A 13,896-nucleotide genomic window follows, 5' to 3' on the forward strand; every position below is an offset into this window, starting at 1 on the left:
CGAAAGGCTGATGGCAGATCACATGGGTTAGTGTCTTCGCAGGAATAATATTATTCTTCAATCTCTGAATTTTGCCATTGAGCACCTGATTTTGAAGCTGCGAGAACTCCTAGTATGATATCTGACCAACAGCTGCTTCCCATTTAGACCTACTAGGTAGCCTACTAGGTAGCCTCCTAGCTGAGCCTGGTCTAGCCTATCTAATCGAAATCTTGCTAGCAGAACATCAAGCAATAACGAGTCTAGGCGGATCAAACTTCAGCTAGAGATGTCGCCGGCAGTCCAAAGGCGATGAGGTGGGATTGCGGGAGAGGTCGGACATGCGCATTTGCAAAGTTGAAGCAGTTTAATAATTGGATACTTGCTTATTCCAGCCGTGGTCGGAAATCGTCCTGCATGTCAGTGTCCGCATTACTAAGGTCAAGCCATATCTAGACAGAAATAAGAATGACTGGTAGAAGTATCTCTTATTCACTCCGCTGCTTTTCCTTCCCATGATAATTACATTCGTGGACACCGTCAGTCGCATAGCAGGCGTTATAAAAGTCCGTTCTCCCAGCCAAAATTGAACCCTTAGGAAATAGTGGAATCAGAAAAACGAAGTCATGCAAGTAAAATTCCCGTCATCGCACTTTTAATACTTCTTGCCCTGGCGCAGAACGTCGCTGAATTCCTCCAGAGGGCTGCGGGTGAGCTTGGTCTCGGTCCAGAGGTTGGGGGTAAGGAAGCCGTAGGTGTTGACAACGGCAAGGAAGGTAGCCTTGAGGGTGTTCTCGAGGGTCTTGGTGGAGCCGGAAGAGGAGGTGTAGGCGTCCTGGACACCAGCGAGCTGAAGGAGACGCTTGACAGCGGGAGAGGCAACGAGGCCGGTACCGCGGGGAGCGGGGATAAGCTAGGTATGTAAGTAGCAGAAAAAAAGGGAGTGGGAGTGCGAAACATACTCGGACGGAGACGGAACCACACTTGGCGCTCTGCTTGACGGGCAGAGAGTGAGGCTCACCGAGGTTGGTACCCCAGTAACCGCGACGGACGGGGAGAACAGCGAGCTTGGCGATGATGATGGCGGCACGGATGGCAGTAGCGACTTCCTTGGAGGTCTTGATTCCGAGACCAATGTGGCCCTCAGAGTCACCAATGACGACGACGGCCTTGAAACGGGTACGCTGACCGGCACGGGTCTGCTTCTGGACGGGTTTGATCTACATCACGGCAGTCAGCGCCTGTTGCTGTATATTCTTGTATTCCAATCCACTCCATGGCACGTATCGTCCATCCTCCAATTCCACATCCATCGGCGCAAATCCGTTCCGCAAAAGAATTCGTATCCGTACCTTCATAACCTCATCCTTGAGCTTGGGGAGGAAGAAGTCCACGATCTGGTACTCCTTAACGGGCAGAGAGTGGAGGTAGATCTGCTCCATGCTGGTGATCTTGCCGGCCTTGACGAGACGGCCGAGCTTGGTCACGGGCTGCCATCACTTGTTAGTGACTTATCCTCGTATCCAAGCACCTTCATAAGCCAAACGAGTGATCCAACTAACCTGCCATTCCTTCTCCTCAGTCTTTCCTCCGCGACGACCACGGCCACGGCCGCGTCCACGGCGGTCACCACCACGGTCTCCGCGAGAGCCGAATCCTCCACGTCCACGGGGAGCAGCGTCAGCCATTTTTAATATAAATGTGCCGGAGTATAAACGGTAACCGGGCGGGAGGGTGTCGTTGGAGGTGTTGTCGACGTCGAGGTTGCGACCTTCGATTTCTGTTCGCTCGCTATCCACACCCTTTGGCACCCAACGAAAATTCGCGGGCGCGTGCGCTACTCCGTAAGCGAGACCCGGCCCTACTGCAGCGGACCCTAAGCCCTAACAATATTTCTGCTTTGGGAAACCCGCTCTAGCCCCCGCCGGCGCACGGGCCAGCTCCAGGGGGCTCGTCATGTGATGGGGCGGATTACCGTGTCGAGGCGCGTCCCGCTCCATTAATCGCATTTGCGGCCAGTAGCGTTGGTCGTTGCCAGTTTTGCTTTTGTTTCGCAGGTCATGCTGCATGCTGAGGACTCTTATCGTCTGTCTGGGGGTTCAATTTACTAATAGCGAAATTCTGCCAGCTTGACATTTCTTCCTCTGACACTCTCAAAATTCTCCCTTCCCGACTGTTTCAACTGATCCCAGCAATCAGCAGAGTCAAGAAAAAATGTTACGGTGGTTTGTGACCCCGGTAACTCAATGGCTTTTGGACCCTAATAACCATGCTTATCGCTCCTCAGGTATCAGGCTAAGCTCGCAAAGCAGCCCATTCTCACAGCCAGTGTTACCAGCGCTGTATGTCCTCTATCATGTCCTGATTGCCGCCAATTTTACTTTCTGTTTCGTTTTCAATGCTGCTGTCAACTATAGCTGACTGCTTTCCACTTTAAGGTGCTTTTCGGCGCTGGTGATGCTTTAGCGCAGCAGGCAGTCGAGCGCAGAGGCCTCGAGAAGCATGATTTCGCGAGAACAGGGCGTATGACATTTTACGGTGGTGGTAAGTCAATACTGTCTTATTACATCATGTCGATCTGTTCTTGTTCGCTCGTCATATTGCATGTTTTTAGCTAATGCCGATCAAGCTGTCTTCGGACCGGTCGCCACGCTTTGGTTTCGGTTTTTGCAGCGCAACATCGTTTTGAAGAATCCGAAAGCAACAATTATTGCTCGTGTAGCTGCTGATCAATGTCTCTTTGCGCCGGCTCATCTTACCTTCTTCCTGTCGTCAATGGCCATCATGGAAGGCACAGATCCTGTGGCAAAGTGGAAGCAGAGTTTCCTCCCAGGCTACAAGGCCAATCTCGCGATTTGGCCTTTAGTCCAGGGCATTAACTTTGCTTTTGTGCCCCTCGAGCTGCGTGTGCTCGTAGTCAATGTTATAAGCTTGGGTACTTACCGTTCCCCTCCATCTTCCCGAACATTGCTGACTTGTCTACTAGGTTGGAACTGCGTTCTGAGCGTGATTAACAGCGGCGGTAAATAGTCTGACCACTTCATCTTGGAGGATTGTGCTTGGTGATACCCTTTATACCGCCGTGCCTTGGTTTGGGCATATGCGGATGCTCTCTTTCTTCTCTGTAGTTCTCGCTTCACCCCTTTTGGATCTCGATGGGTAGATTAATTGTTCCTGCTAGAGGGATGCTCAACTAGAGCTGTGGGAAAGGCGAGCTTGATAGATTTCTCATGGCTTTTCAGATTACCGCTATAGACCAGGGCTTACTAAAATATAATAGAACTATTTATTCCTTATAATCTTCACTTCAGCCTCCTTTTCCTCTCATAAGAAGACTCCTAGCCTTTACTTTCCACCTATTAGTTACTCCAGCTTCTCCATGTTCTTAGGGTTTTTTTAAGCAGCCAATGAGATCCAAGATCAGGTGAGCGGCCCAAAAAGGAAAAGCGGGACAGCTGCGGCAATCTTCAAAAAAGGATCGGAAGAAACCTCACCATAACTGCAGTGTCCTAACACTAACATATCCATATCGTGTTTTCTGCCTGGAGCAGTTGTTCAACTTCCCTGTGGCTCTACGTGTTCACGGCCTCCTTCCTCTCATCTCCATCTGGACTGCTCCTTCCCTAACGGCCGTCACAACACAAATTTTCCTCTCCCCCACCGAAACCGCTCGCCTTCAACGCCCATTTACTCTCAAGGCAAACTCACCGCTCGAAAGTCATCGCATTTCAGAATACCCGCAGTTTCATCTTTCCTTCAGTCAATATGGCCGCCGTCGCAGAGAATGCTCCCCCGGTGACGAACGAGAACACGGCCCCTCCCGCCGTTGCAGTTGAAGAGAAGACCGAGAAGGCCAATGGCGACGTCGTCACGGTCTTCCACGACCCAGAGAACTTCAACGTAAAGCATCCCCTGATGCACGAATGGACTCTTTGGTTCACAAAGCCTCCTAGTGGAAAGGTAGAGCGCGCCTCCCTCCGACCGCGCAAGGTCTTTCGCTTACGTTGGCTTGAATATATTAGGGCGACAACTGGAACGATCTGCTAAAGGAGGTTGTGACCTTTAACTCTGTTGAGGAATTCTGGGGCATTTATGTATGTCGATTCTGTCTGCTTTTTCCAAATTCCCGTCTCCCTAACGGCTCTCTTCGCTTAGAACAACATAACTCCGACTTCTGAACTAGGCCTTAAAGCAGACTACCACCTTTTCAAGAAAGGTGTTCGCCCCGAGTGGGAAGACCCGCAAAACAAGCACGGTGGCAAGTGGTCATTCTCGTTCAAGGATAAGCGATCGGTTCCTATTGATGACCTTTGGCTGCACGCACAGCTGGCGGCCATCGGCGAAACCCTCGAGAATGATGGCGATAATGAAGTCATGGGTGTCGTTGTGAACGTGCGTAAGGGTTTCTACCGTGTCGGTCTCTGGACACGGACTGTTGGCAAAACCCTTCCCGGTGACAAGAGCGGACGCACACCCGCTCAGGGCAAGGAAGTGCTTGAGTCGATCGGCCGCCGCTTCAAGGAAGTACTCCGTCTTGGTCCGAATGACAGTGTGGAATTCTCGGGACACACGGATAGCGCCCACAGTGGTAGCACAAGAGCCAAGGCCAAATACACTGTTTAAGAAATGCGGCAGACGGTGCTTTCATGAATCATGAGTTCTGAATCGCTTCAAGACATGAAATTACGGAGCATTTTTTTAACATGGGCGTGACGGATGAATGGGTTGAATCACGAGGAATGGATCTACCGAAGTCCACACCTGCGAAACCCTTTCGATTCGCTGATGATGACTTTGCTAGTAGACACCAGCTTTTTACCTTTTTCATGCTTTATTTTTGATGAGTCTATACCACTTATATTGGAGTTCTATTTATGGGGCTGAAGAAAGCAAAGCGCTGCGAGTTCACATCACAAAAGCGAAGGCGGGATCATGAATCCAGTAATCTATATCAGTACTCAGTGTCAATCTACTATCAGTATACGTAGTACTTCCATACCCTTCTAAAAGGAGATTGAGCAACATTAGAGTTCAGATTTCGTAACAAGCAAGATAGTGAGGTCTTTCTGGCGTGCTGGCGCATAATTGGGGATGACCTCGCGTAGGCCATCTAATGCGATGAAGTGGTCTAAGTAAATAAACATGTGAAAAACTCTATTACATATTTCATCATAAGTCTTATACTGGGTTGTCTCCAGTTAGAGAGTCCATTTGGTGCTTGTATATGTCCATACCGCCCATCACAAAAATATATATTCTTTGACCTTTGAAAAGTAGACCATCCTCCTACATTGCCTAAGCCCGACATTTGCCGTACTTCCACATCTCTTCAGCCATTGTTACCATCTTCCATCTCAGATAGAGTGTGGTAACTCAGACACAGAAGCAGCCCTCTCAGTGGCACACAACATTGCCTACTTCCGAACTATCATCATTGTCGAGATTGTCCTGATAGTAATTCTAAACGACGGAAAGAGTAAGGATGTGGTGCAGCAGAAGGTGCAGCAGCATATTCCTCGGCTGCTGCATGAAGAATTAGTAGGACCTGCTGTGGTCGAGGGAGATGTGTGAGGATTTGAGCTCTAGGCTTCGCAGAAGGATTTCGATTACTCATGACTACGGCCCTGGTATTCTATTTATCAGCCAAAGAGATTTGGCCTGTATTTGACACTGCTTGACACCATTGATACCCGGTGAGACCATGAACAACCAGCTGTAGGTAGACGTCGGCTGCTGGAACCATATGATCTTCTCAGGGAATCCGAAAGGACCTCTTACAGTATATTCAGTTTGGCTGTTACTGAAGTAGATCTGATCGGCTTAACGAAAGTATGAACTAGCTTGTATTTCTTGTATTTCGACGGCCTGAAGTGAGAGGTGTGTAGACCTTCCTTGTGTTTCTCAACAGTCATCAGCCATCCTTCTTCTCTTTCCTTTTGACATGATCACTACTTCCTGGTCGATTTATTATCATCGCCGAGCTGCCATAGAATACAATGGACTCAAAAGTAAACGACATTGATGACTTCCCAGCTCACTGGAAGGCCACCCTCTTAGGCGAGGAGTTTTGGAAAGACGCTGAGAGGTGGAACAGAGATACCAACAACAGAATTGAAACAGGCGAGCCTCTAATTACTATCATGGCATGAGTGCCATTCACCTTGGACGGCAGTACTGACTGTTTTCTGTCTAGCTCACAACCAGAGCCTTCACACCAGATTCCCCTTCAATATCGGTCCAGAGCAGGCGCAGACATTTCGGGCCCCGTCCATTGTCACCACCGCCGTGAATACAGAGGAGGTAGTTGAGGCCGTGTCCCAGAGGAGAAGCCGACGGTTTAGCATGAGTGATGCCCTCAACCAGAGCGCGAACTCATTAACCGCTCGCAGCGGCTCGACACTGTATCCGCCATCTCGTGTGCTAGAACTGGGACTGAGCAGACGCTCACGATCACGATCTCGCTCCAACATCCGCGCACGCTCATCCAGCGTCACGGCTGACGTTCGCCGTTCAAGCTCAATGATCAGATCAACCTTTAACAGGCTGAGCGGCAGGCGGAAAACAAAAGACGAAGAAAAGGAGGAAATTGATGAGATTGAGACCGAGCTAGACGAACTCGACCTTAAATCTAACGAACCGAGAAAGGCCATTCCAGTATTTACACCTGATCAAGCCACTCCCGCAAACCCGCTCATGGAATTCCGCGGCGGAGCCCTCTGGGGTGCTCTCCTTAAGGACCGCCGTACCCTGGGCCTGGACGTCTTCTGGTCAGCCCCATCGGAACAACCCACCCAGACGGACATAAACGTATCAGAGGAGAAACATAAGACGGGACCTCCCACAGAAGACGAGAACAAAGATGACGAAGAACCCTCCGTTCTCCCCATAGACGAAATGGCCCCCCTCTGCACATTCCGTAACCTGCGCATCCTCAAGATCACGGGGATGATGCAGTCTTATCAGATATACATTTTCCAAGCAGCATGGCTCAACACCAACCTCGAGGAGCTGGAAATCGGCATGGCTCTACAGCCACGTCTCCGCCGCGGCTACAAATGGCCTTACATCAAGGGAGGTTGGCGTCTGAATAAAACTACCTACGCTGAACCTGTTTACCAGTAAGCACTTCCTCAACCAAGCCCAGCCCAAAACATCTTAGATCATCTTGGTCCCAATCCAAGAACGGAACGGAGAAACACAGCGCACAAAAGATTATTATCAGGAAGGAGAGAGTAGAACTAACATTAAAATCTAAACATCCAGCGGAACAGGCTACGGCACCCTCCTCCGCACCGTCGGCGTCGCCGAATACCTCGATAAGATGTGCATTGAGAAAGCCAAAATCCGCGCGATGGCATCTGGCAGTACCCGAAACCGTCTGTCTATCCGCACACTGATCCTCACGGGGGTCGTCGTCGACGCAGACCCCTTCCTGCACTGGTTCGACCCGAAGCGTCTTAAATGCATTAACTTCAAAGATAATTGTGTTGATGCGGGTTTCTATCTTAGTCACTGTATGAAGAATGTGTCAATCTTATTTCCGAAGAAGATCAGAGAGCCCATCCTTATGGGCAGACGGGTTGATCTTTGCAGGGAGTTGAAGGTTGTCCGGATTAAAGGGGGAAGGAAGGTTAAGAAGATCGAGTATCGGGATGTAGAGACTTTGAGGGATGCTGAGGAGGATGAAGATGACCGGAGAACCGCATAAAATTGCAAAATGGAAGATCTCGCGAAGGCTGGCCTCAGGGCTATTATTTAAATGTTTGTCTGAATAAGACGGGTTCTGTGTATTTATCGAAGTTGAAGGATACGGAGAATGCCATCGTGTGGATTGCTGGACTGCGATAATCAAGAAAAGAAGGTTAAGAATAAACCCAGCTGAAGGAAGCCATGATGCCAATCTATGTTGAGAAGATTGTTTGGAACTGCTTCCATGTATATATACAACATGAACTCAGCAGCAGCGATGGTCTTCCAGCACGGAGTCCTCTCGAGCAACGTAGTGAAAATTTTAGGCAGTCAAAAACAAAGTAATATCCAGGCCACATTTTCAAAGCGTACTTGTATCGCTCGCGTTGTCTGCAATCAGCGGCCGACGCACCTCCCAGTCTCCGTCAACAAAGCCATTGACAGCGCACGGATCATTGCTCGTGACCAGGTCACGAATTGGAAGCCGAGAATTAGTTGTCATTAGTTCGCTGCAGCTATTAGGACTTAGCAAATGATACTCATCATCGTGCTCCCCGACCTGATAGTTTCCCACCCTGGTCTCGTTGACAGATGCGTCATCCCAGGACATCAAAGCGTCCTCTACCTCGTTCTTTGGACAAATCATATGTACTGGGTCGTAGGAAAGACCGTCGGTAGTTGCGGCGCGTGTTCTATCAGCAATTGTGGCTTTTGAGATTGAAATAGCGTGAAGGCCGGCAGTTATCCCACTTGTATTTGCATTCTCGTACGCCGCACTGTCAATCCGGCCGGCGGTCATCGACTCCGCGTTTGTGCTAGGAAATGTAGCGTAGTAGTCGTGACCGGTGGTGACCGTGTCTTCATAAGGCGTAGCATGCTGGTTGGTGGTGTTTGCATTGGTGATTGCGAGAGCACTTGCGTGACCGCTCGGAAGCGTAATCCTATCCCCCAACCCGGGTGCATTTGCGCGTAACTCTCGGTGCTGTCCGTCATGTCTGCCAGTTCTGTTGTACCGCTCCCTGCGTCCGCGCCCGCGTCCTCGTCCAGGCCAGCGTCGCCCTCTACCGCTTCCATGTCGCCGCTGCCCATGACGATGGTACTGCGCATCAGCGTGTGCAGTACCCTGACGACCAAGGGGGTTACGGTTGGAGGTCGAGGTAAAGGACTAAGAGACGATCGGTTTGGGTTAATGGAGGCTGTGATAGTGCAGTTTTCCCATAGCACGAATCTCGTACTCACCACCGATCCCGTGGCCACGATCGTCATATGATTTGGAAGAGTGACTATTGTCCTTCTTCCAAAAGATTCAACTGATACGCCGCTGCCGTGCATGGTACCAAAATACCAGTGGGCTGACTGTGAGGTAGTTGCCGGTTAGTCCTTGCTTCCGGCTCTCATCAGACAGATATCATTCATTTACCATGGGGTGCAGTAGGTACTACTACGGATAAAGGCGTCTCGTTGAGAGAATAAGATAACGATTGGTCTCGGGGTGAGTTATCAGAGAGGGAATGAAGGAAGAGACCCAGTGCATTGAGTTCCATTTGGAGCTGGCGGCTCAAGTCGAGGAGCAGCTGCCGCTTTTGAAATCATTATTTCACTCAGACCGGTGACTAGCCGCTGCAGAAGAGCATTCATATCCGTTGATATTTACGCTCGCAATAACTTTAGGTTGGAGGACAATAATAATAGCTTGAACATGTGTGAGTTGATCCGCTGGGTACTGAGAGGCTGAACAGCGCGTTCAGCCCTTGCTAGCCGGTCTATTCGCCCATAATAGCCATCCCATCCGGAGGGAGTCACTACTCGCTTTGCAGGCATATCTATACATATACTATCGATCCATAGGATGAAGCTATTCCTATTTCGAGCATCGACCCAACATGTGCCGTATCAACTCTTGGGACTCCGACTTCGGCCGTCAACTACCGCGGATGATGGACCCAACTCCAGAGCACCAGCAATTGTGAAACCAAGCGCTAAGGATCTGACAGCTCATAGCAGCTGAAATCTGCTGACGGCTTTAAACGGTTTGGTTATTGAGGCTCTTATGCAGAGCCGATCTCGGAATGTCGGGGTCTCTGTTGGGTTAGACAGTCTCTCTGAGCTGTCGTGCTTTGAATAGCCTGAAGAGTCATTGGCAGCTGTTGCTCCCTTTAATGATAAGCGTGGACTACGAGTAGACCTGCATAATGTTCATGCGAATAGTATGCATTCCTAGCTGGACAGCAGCTTTTGCACCCAAGGCGTAGTATCTAGCTGGAGCGGGTTGAATGCCTTCGGCTCTGGGCCCATGATGAATCATTTATCATTCCCATCTTCGCCGGCTCCTTCTTTCCAGTTTCTAACCTCCAACTCTCATATCTTCCTTTTCGGGTGCCGACTCGCGCACCGGGATTGGAGCCAAGATGCCCAGAAGGCTTGATTGGCGTGGTTGGCAGACGACCAAGGTCCCAAGACCTTGGGTGCTGGTTAGCGGCTCTTAGAGGCGTGTTCGGGGAGCTAAACTGTACGACTCGCGGGTTTGATAAGAAGGGTGACTCCCACCCGGTCTGGCGACTTTCATTCTTGACTCTCTCCAAAGGTGAGAGTCGGTCAGAACTGCTGCTGCCCGATGCCGTGTCTCTACACGTGAGCTTGTCGCCTGTTTGTCTCTCACAGATGGGCAATCATTTCCAAAGGAGTCGGCATCTGTTCTTTAGCCGTCATTCTGTGCTTGAACTCTCCAAAGTAAGTCAAGTCATCATGTTGTTCATTATTGTCCTTATACCACCCTGCTGTGTCTCGATACCAGCGACCGATACCGGAGCATCAGTGCCATGAGACTTGCCCGATCGCGGCCGTCTTGGGCGGGCAAGGATCGCGTCTTGACCGTCCTTTGACCGTCTTGTTGGATGATGATAAGCACTGACTCGGTCAGTTGCACAGGACCGGGGTCTCTTATCAATTGGCCTCGCCTCGTTCGACGCTGGATGGATGATCCCTGACGCCGCTGACGGATCGAAGCGCCGTCTCGAATTTCCTCCGACGGTTAGACAAGGTGTACCACGATGCACGAACCGATCCCCGATTTCGAGAAAGGAAGCGATTGACTCGCCCTGGCCAACAACAACCACCGATTCTTCTGACCTCCCATGGGGTAACGCCGTTCACAGTGGGTAGGGCCACTTGTCAAACTCAGAACCCCAGAATCCTGATTTCAGCTCCGTTGGACGTGGAGAATTGGGTTGGGGTCACCATCCGACGTCTCTACTACGAAGATTGGTGTTGGAGACTGGGAGAAGCTTACGGGGTCACATCGTGTATCTAGCACGCGGGGACCTAGTCCGGAGGACAGTTATGCGACTTTCCGTCGCGGCGTCGACCTCGGGATACACTGGGTGGGGGCTGGATCTATTCTCGAGGAGTCGACTCGCTATCGAGGACCGGGTTGTCGCTACGCCCCATGTTCATCAATATGGAATAGAGCTTTTACGGCACGCGATCCGTCCTTATCTCGTCTCTGAACAAGATCTTATCCGGGCCCCTACCTAGCGAAAACGTTTATGTTACCTAAGACGTTCCGCTTGCGGTTGGGCCTCGGTCGCAGTCTCGCATGGACACCATGAATTATTGCGCTGGGATTTCTGGACTATAGTGAGCTGGGCGATAACTACTCCTGGATATCGCTATTTGTGCTGAGGTCGGGGTTGGACAGACTTGGAACTGACGTTTCGAGGTGGTGTGCGATTGAGGCGATGGCAAAAAAGGTTGAGGCCGGTGAACTCCGGACGTTGCGCCACCGACCCAGTCCCATTTACTAGAGAGACAAGACAGCCGAGAAAGGCTTGACTCGCTTGTCTGAACCTGGGGTTACATCCGTGGTTGCTGCCCTTTTTGGATGGAATTTTTTCACAGAACGCCGTTTGGTGATTTTTCTTGGAGATAAGACAGCCGGGCCCGCTTTGCTCGCACGCGACCTGGCCTTGAGTATAATATGGTGCGACTCGCCTCCGTCGCGGCTGCCCTTTTTACCTTCTGCGACAAGTCAAGCCCATTCTGTCCGACGAGGATTTCCCTTGCCGTCCTCTAATCATGGCTGCCGTAGAGCATGGTATCGAGGCCACCCTGTGAGTTTCCCCGTCTGTTCGAATTTCCCACCACCTTGCACTCTACGCGTGCATCTTGTGTTCTTCCACGATGTCGCCTCTACCCTTCTCTTTTTCGAGCCTTTATTTCTCCAGCCTTTTCTTTCCACTTAGCGTTCTTTCCATTTAGCTACGTTGTTGTTTTGCTGACTTGTCAAAGCCCGGCCCTCGCTACCGATACTTCCGTTACAACTGGTCCTGTGGCTGGACAGGATAAGGTGGTCGGCCAGTCTGAGAAAGCCCTTACTGACACTCCCGACGGGGAAGAACCGAACGACCATGAGAACAAGACTCTCCGTCATGTTGCCGAGAACCTTCCACTTTCCGCTTGGCTAGTTGCTATTGTCGAGTTGTGTGAGCGTTTCACATACTATGGCATGTCTGGATTGTTCCAGAACTACGTTCAGCGTCCCTATAACGGAGGTGCGCAACCCCCTGGTGCGCTCGGTATGGGACACCAGGGAGCTACCGGATTGGTTACCTTCTTCCAGTTCTGGTGTTACGGTTCGTTCTCCGGCCCGGCTCGAGCGTAAGGAGCGATTTAACGTTGGAATCTAGTGACACCCATTATTGGTGCGATCATTGCCGACCAGTATCTCGGCAAATACAAGACCATCGTCCTCTTTTGCGGCGTCTATCTCGTTGGTCTGTTGATTCTCGTCTGCACATCGATTCCCACCGCTCTTGAACATGGAGCTGGTCTTGGAGGCTTTATTGTTGCCATTCTCATTATCGGTTTGGGCACCGGTGGAATCAAGAGTAACGTTGCTCCGTTGGTAAGTCAACTTGCAGGCTTTTTCTAACCAGATCGCCGCTGATTACCCCCTAAGATTGCGGACCAGTACAAGCGCAAGAAGATGGCTGTCTCAACTACCAAGAAGGGGGAAAGAGTCATCATCGACCCGGCGCTTACGATTCAACGCATTTACATGATCTTCTACGGGTGCATCAACATCGGTTCGCTTTCGCTGTTGGCTACCCCTTACATGGAAAAGTACACGGGATTCTGGTCGGCTTACCTGCTGTGCCTTTGCATGTTCGCCGTTGGCACGGCCGTTATTGTTTTGGGACGCAAGTACTATGTTGTCCGTCCTCCACAAGGGTCTGTCATTACCGACGCATTCAAAGCTCTCTGGATCATGGTCGTCAACCGCAACATGGATGCACCCAAGCCTACATGGCAGGCCGCAAACGGTGGTGGCCGAACCAACCTTCCCTGGGACGATCACTTTGTCGATGAGCTGAAGCGCGCCCTTGTCGCTTGCCGCGTCTTCGCCTTCTATCCTATCTACTGGGTCGTCTATGGCCAGTTCTCGAGCAACTTTGTCAGCCAGGCTGCTCAGATGCAAGGGCACGGCATCCCCAACGACTTGATGCAAAACTTTGATCCGATTTCCATCATCGTGTTCATTCCCGTTCTGGAATCCCTGGTATACCCTGTTCTACGCCGCATGCGCATCCGGTTCCGCCCAATCTCCCGTATCTCGCTCGGCTTCATTGTTGCTTCCCTGGCCATGATGTACGCTGCTATCGTTCAGCACCTAATCTACTCGGCTGGCCCCTGTTACGAGCACCCTCTGTGCGATGCTTCCATTGGTCCCGATGGTTCGACCTCGGGCAACAACGTCCACATTGCTATCCAGACGCCCGCCTACTTCTTTATCGGTATTTCTGAGATCTTCGCGTCGGTCTCTGGTTTGGAGTACGCATACACGAAGGCGCCGCCATCCATGAAGTCTTTCGTGCAGTCCATGTACCTCTTGACCAATGCTTTTGGCTCTGCCCTTGCCGAGGCCTTGACGCCCGCTGCATTTGACCCTGCTATCATGTGGATGTTTGTTGGGTTGGCCATTGCCTCGTTTGTTACCGGTATCCTCTTCTACATCATCTACCACCCGCTTAATGCCCAAGAAGATGCTATGAACGCTCTTGATGCCGACGACCCCGATGTTCCAGTTCCGCGTATCGCCGATGAGAAGAAGAAGGAAGACAACTAGTCATGGAGTTTAATTTGATTTCGAAGTGAAGATGATTTGACGCTCTACGAGCGGTCTATGCATAATGCTAATTTGCGATATGTTGCATAGCGGTCGCTGCTGAG

General features: G+C 50.8%; 6 protein-coding genes across 6 annotated transcripts; 4 read left to right on the plus strand and 2 right to left on the minus strand.

The window, feature by feature from the left end:
* Window positions 1–53: 53 nt before the first annotated feature.
* On the minus strand, window positions 54–1,778 carry BDW70DRAFT_143167 (40S ribosomal protein uS5). The gene is made up of 4 exons (XM_073738069.1): window positions 1,542–1,778; window positions 1,332–1,469; window positions 942–1,199; window positions 54–892 (listed from the first exon to the last, which is right to left on the minus strand). Exons 1-4 carry the CDS (start codon window positions 1,665–1,667, stop codon window positions 635–637), a joined length of 780 nt encoding a protein of 259 aa, XP_073592326.1. The 5' UTR covers window positions 1,668–1,778; the 3' UTR covers window positions 54–634.
* Window positions 1,779–2,009: 231 nt separating this feature from the next.
* On the plus strand, window positions 2,010–3,251 carry BDW70DRAFT_143168 (Mpv17/PMP22 family protein). The gene is made up of 5 exons (XM_073738070.1): window positions 2,010–2,204; window positions 2,267–2,321; window positions 2,418–2,523; window positions 2,609–2,914; window positions 2,966–3,251. The coding sequence occupies exons 1-5, from the start codon at window positions 2,194–2,196 to the stop codon at window positions 3,007–3,009; spliced, it is 522 nt and encodes a 173-aa protein (XP_073592327.1). The 5' UTR covers window positions 2,010–2,193; the 3' UTR covers window positions 3,010–3,251.
* A 222-nt stretch (window positions 3,252–3,473) lies between these two features.
* Window positions 3,474–4,969, plus strand: BDW70DRAFT_111129 (eukaryotic translation initiation factor 4E). The gene is made up of 3 exons (XM_073734538.1): window positions 3,474–3,939; window positions 4,002–4,073; window positions 4,135–4,969. The coding sequence occupies exons 1-3, from the start codon at window positions 3,745–3,747 to the stop codon at window positions 4,600–4,602; spliced, it is 735 nt and encodes a 244-aa protein (XP_073592328.1). The 5' UTR covers window positions 3,474–3,744; the 3' UTR covers window positions 4,603–4,969.
* A 1,006-nt stretch (window positions 4,970–5,975) lies between these two features.
* Window positions 5,976–7,785, plus strand: BDW70DRAFT_171329 (uncharacterized protein; the record flags this gene model as incomplete). Its single annotated transcript, XM_073743186.1, has 3 exons — window positions 5,976–6,064; window positions 6,186–7,097; window positions 7,243–7,785. The coding sequence occupies 3 exons, from the start codon at window positions 5,976–5,978 to the stop codon at window positions 7,685–7,687; spliced, it is 1,446 nt and encodes a 481-aa protein (XP_073592329.1). The 3' UTR covers window positions 7,688–7,785.
* Window positions 7,786–8,029: 244 nt separating this feature from the next.
* On the minus strand, window positions 8,030–8,757 carry BDW70DRAFT_163459 (uncharacterized protein; the record flags this gene model as incomplete). Its single annotated transcript, XM_073741302.1, has 2 exons — window positions 8,030–8,545; window positions 8,593–8,757. 2 exons carry the CDS (start codon window positions 8,755–8,757, stop codon window positions 8,030–8,032), a joined length of 681 nt encoding a protein of 226 aa, XP_073592330.1.
* Window positions 8,758–11,742: 2,985 nt separating this feature from the next.
* Window positions 11,743–13,792, plus strand: BDW70DRAFT_153275 (peptide MFS transporter; the record flags this gene model as incomplete). Its single annotated transcript, XM_073739599.1, has 4 exons — window positions 11,743–11,777; window positions 11,956–12,299; window positions 12,354–12,571; window positions 12,626–13,792. 4 exons carry the CDS (start codon window positions 11,743–11,745, stop codon window positions 13,790–13,792), a joined length of 1,764 nt encoding a protein of 587 aa, XP_073592331.1.
* Window positions 13,793–13,896: the final 104 nt, after the last annotated feature.

The sequence above is a fragment of the Aspergillus foveolatus genome (genome assembly GCF_047715535.1).
Source record: "Aspergillus foveolatus strain CBS 279.81 unplaced genomic scaffold BDW70scaffold_70, whole genome shotgun sequence".
Classification (NCBI taxonomy): Eukaryota; Fungi; Ascomycota; class Eurotiomycetes; order Eurotiales; family Aspergillaceae; genus Aspergillus; species Aspergillus foveolatus.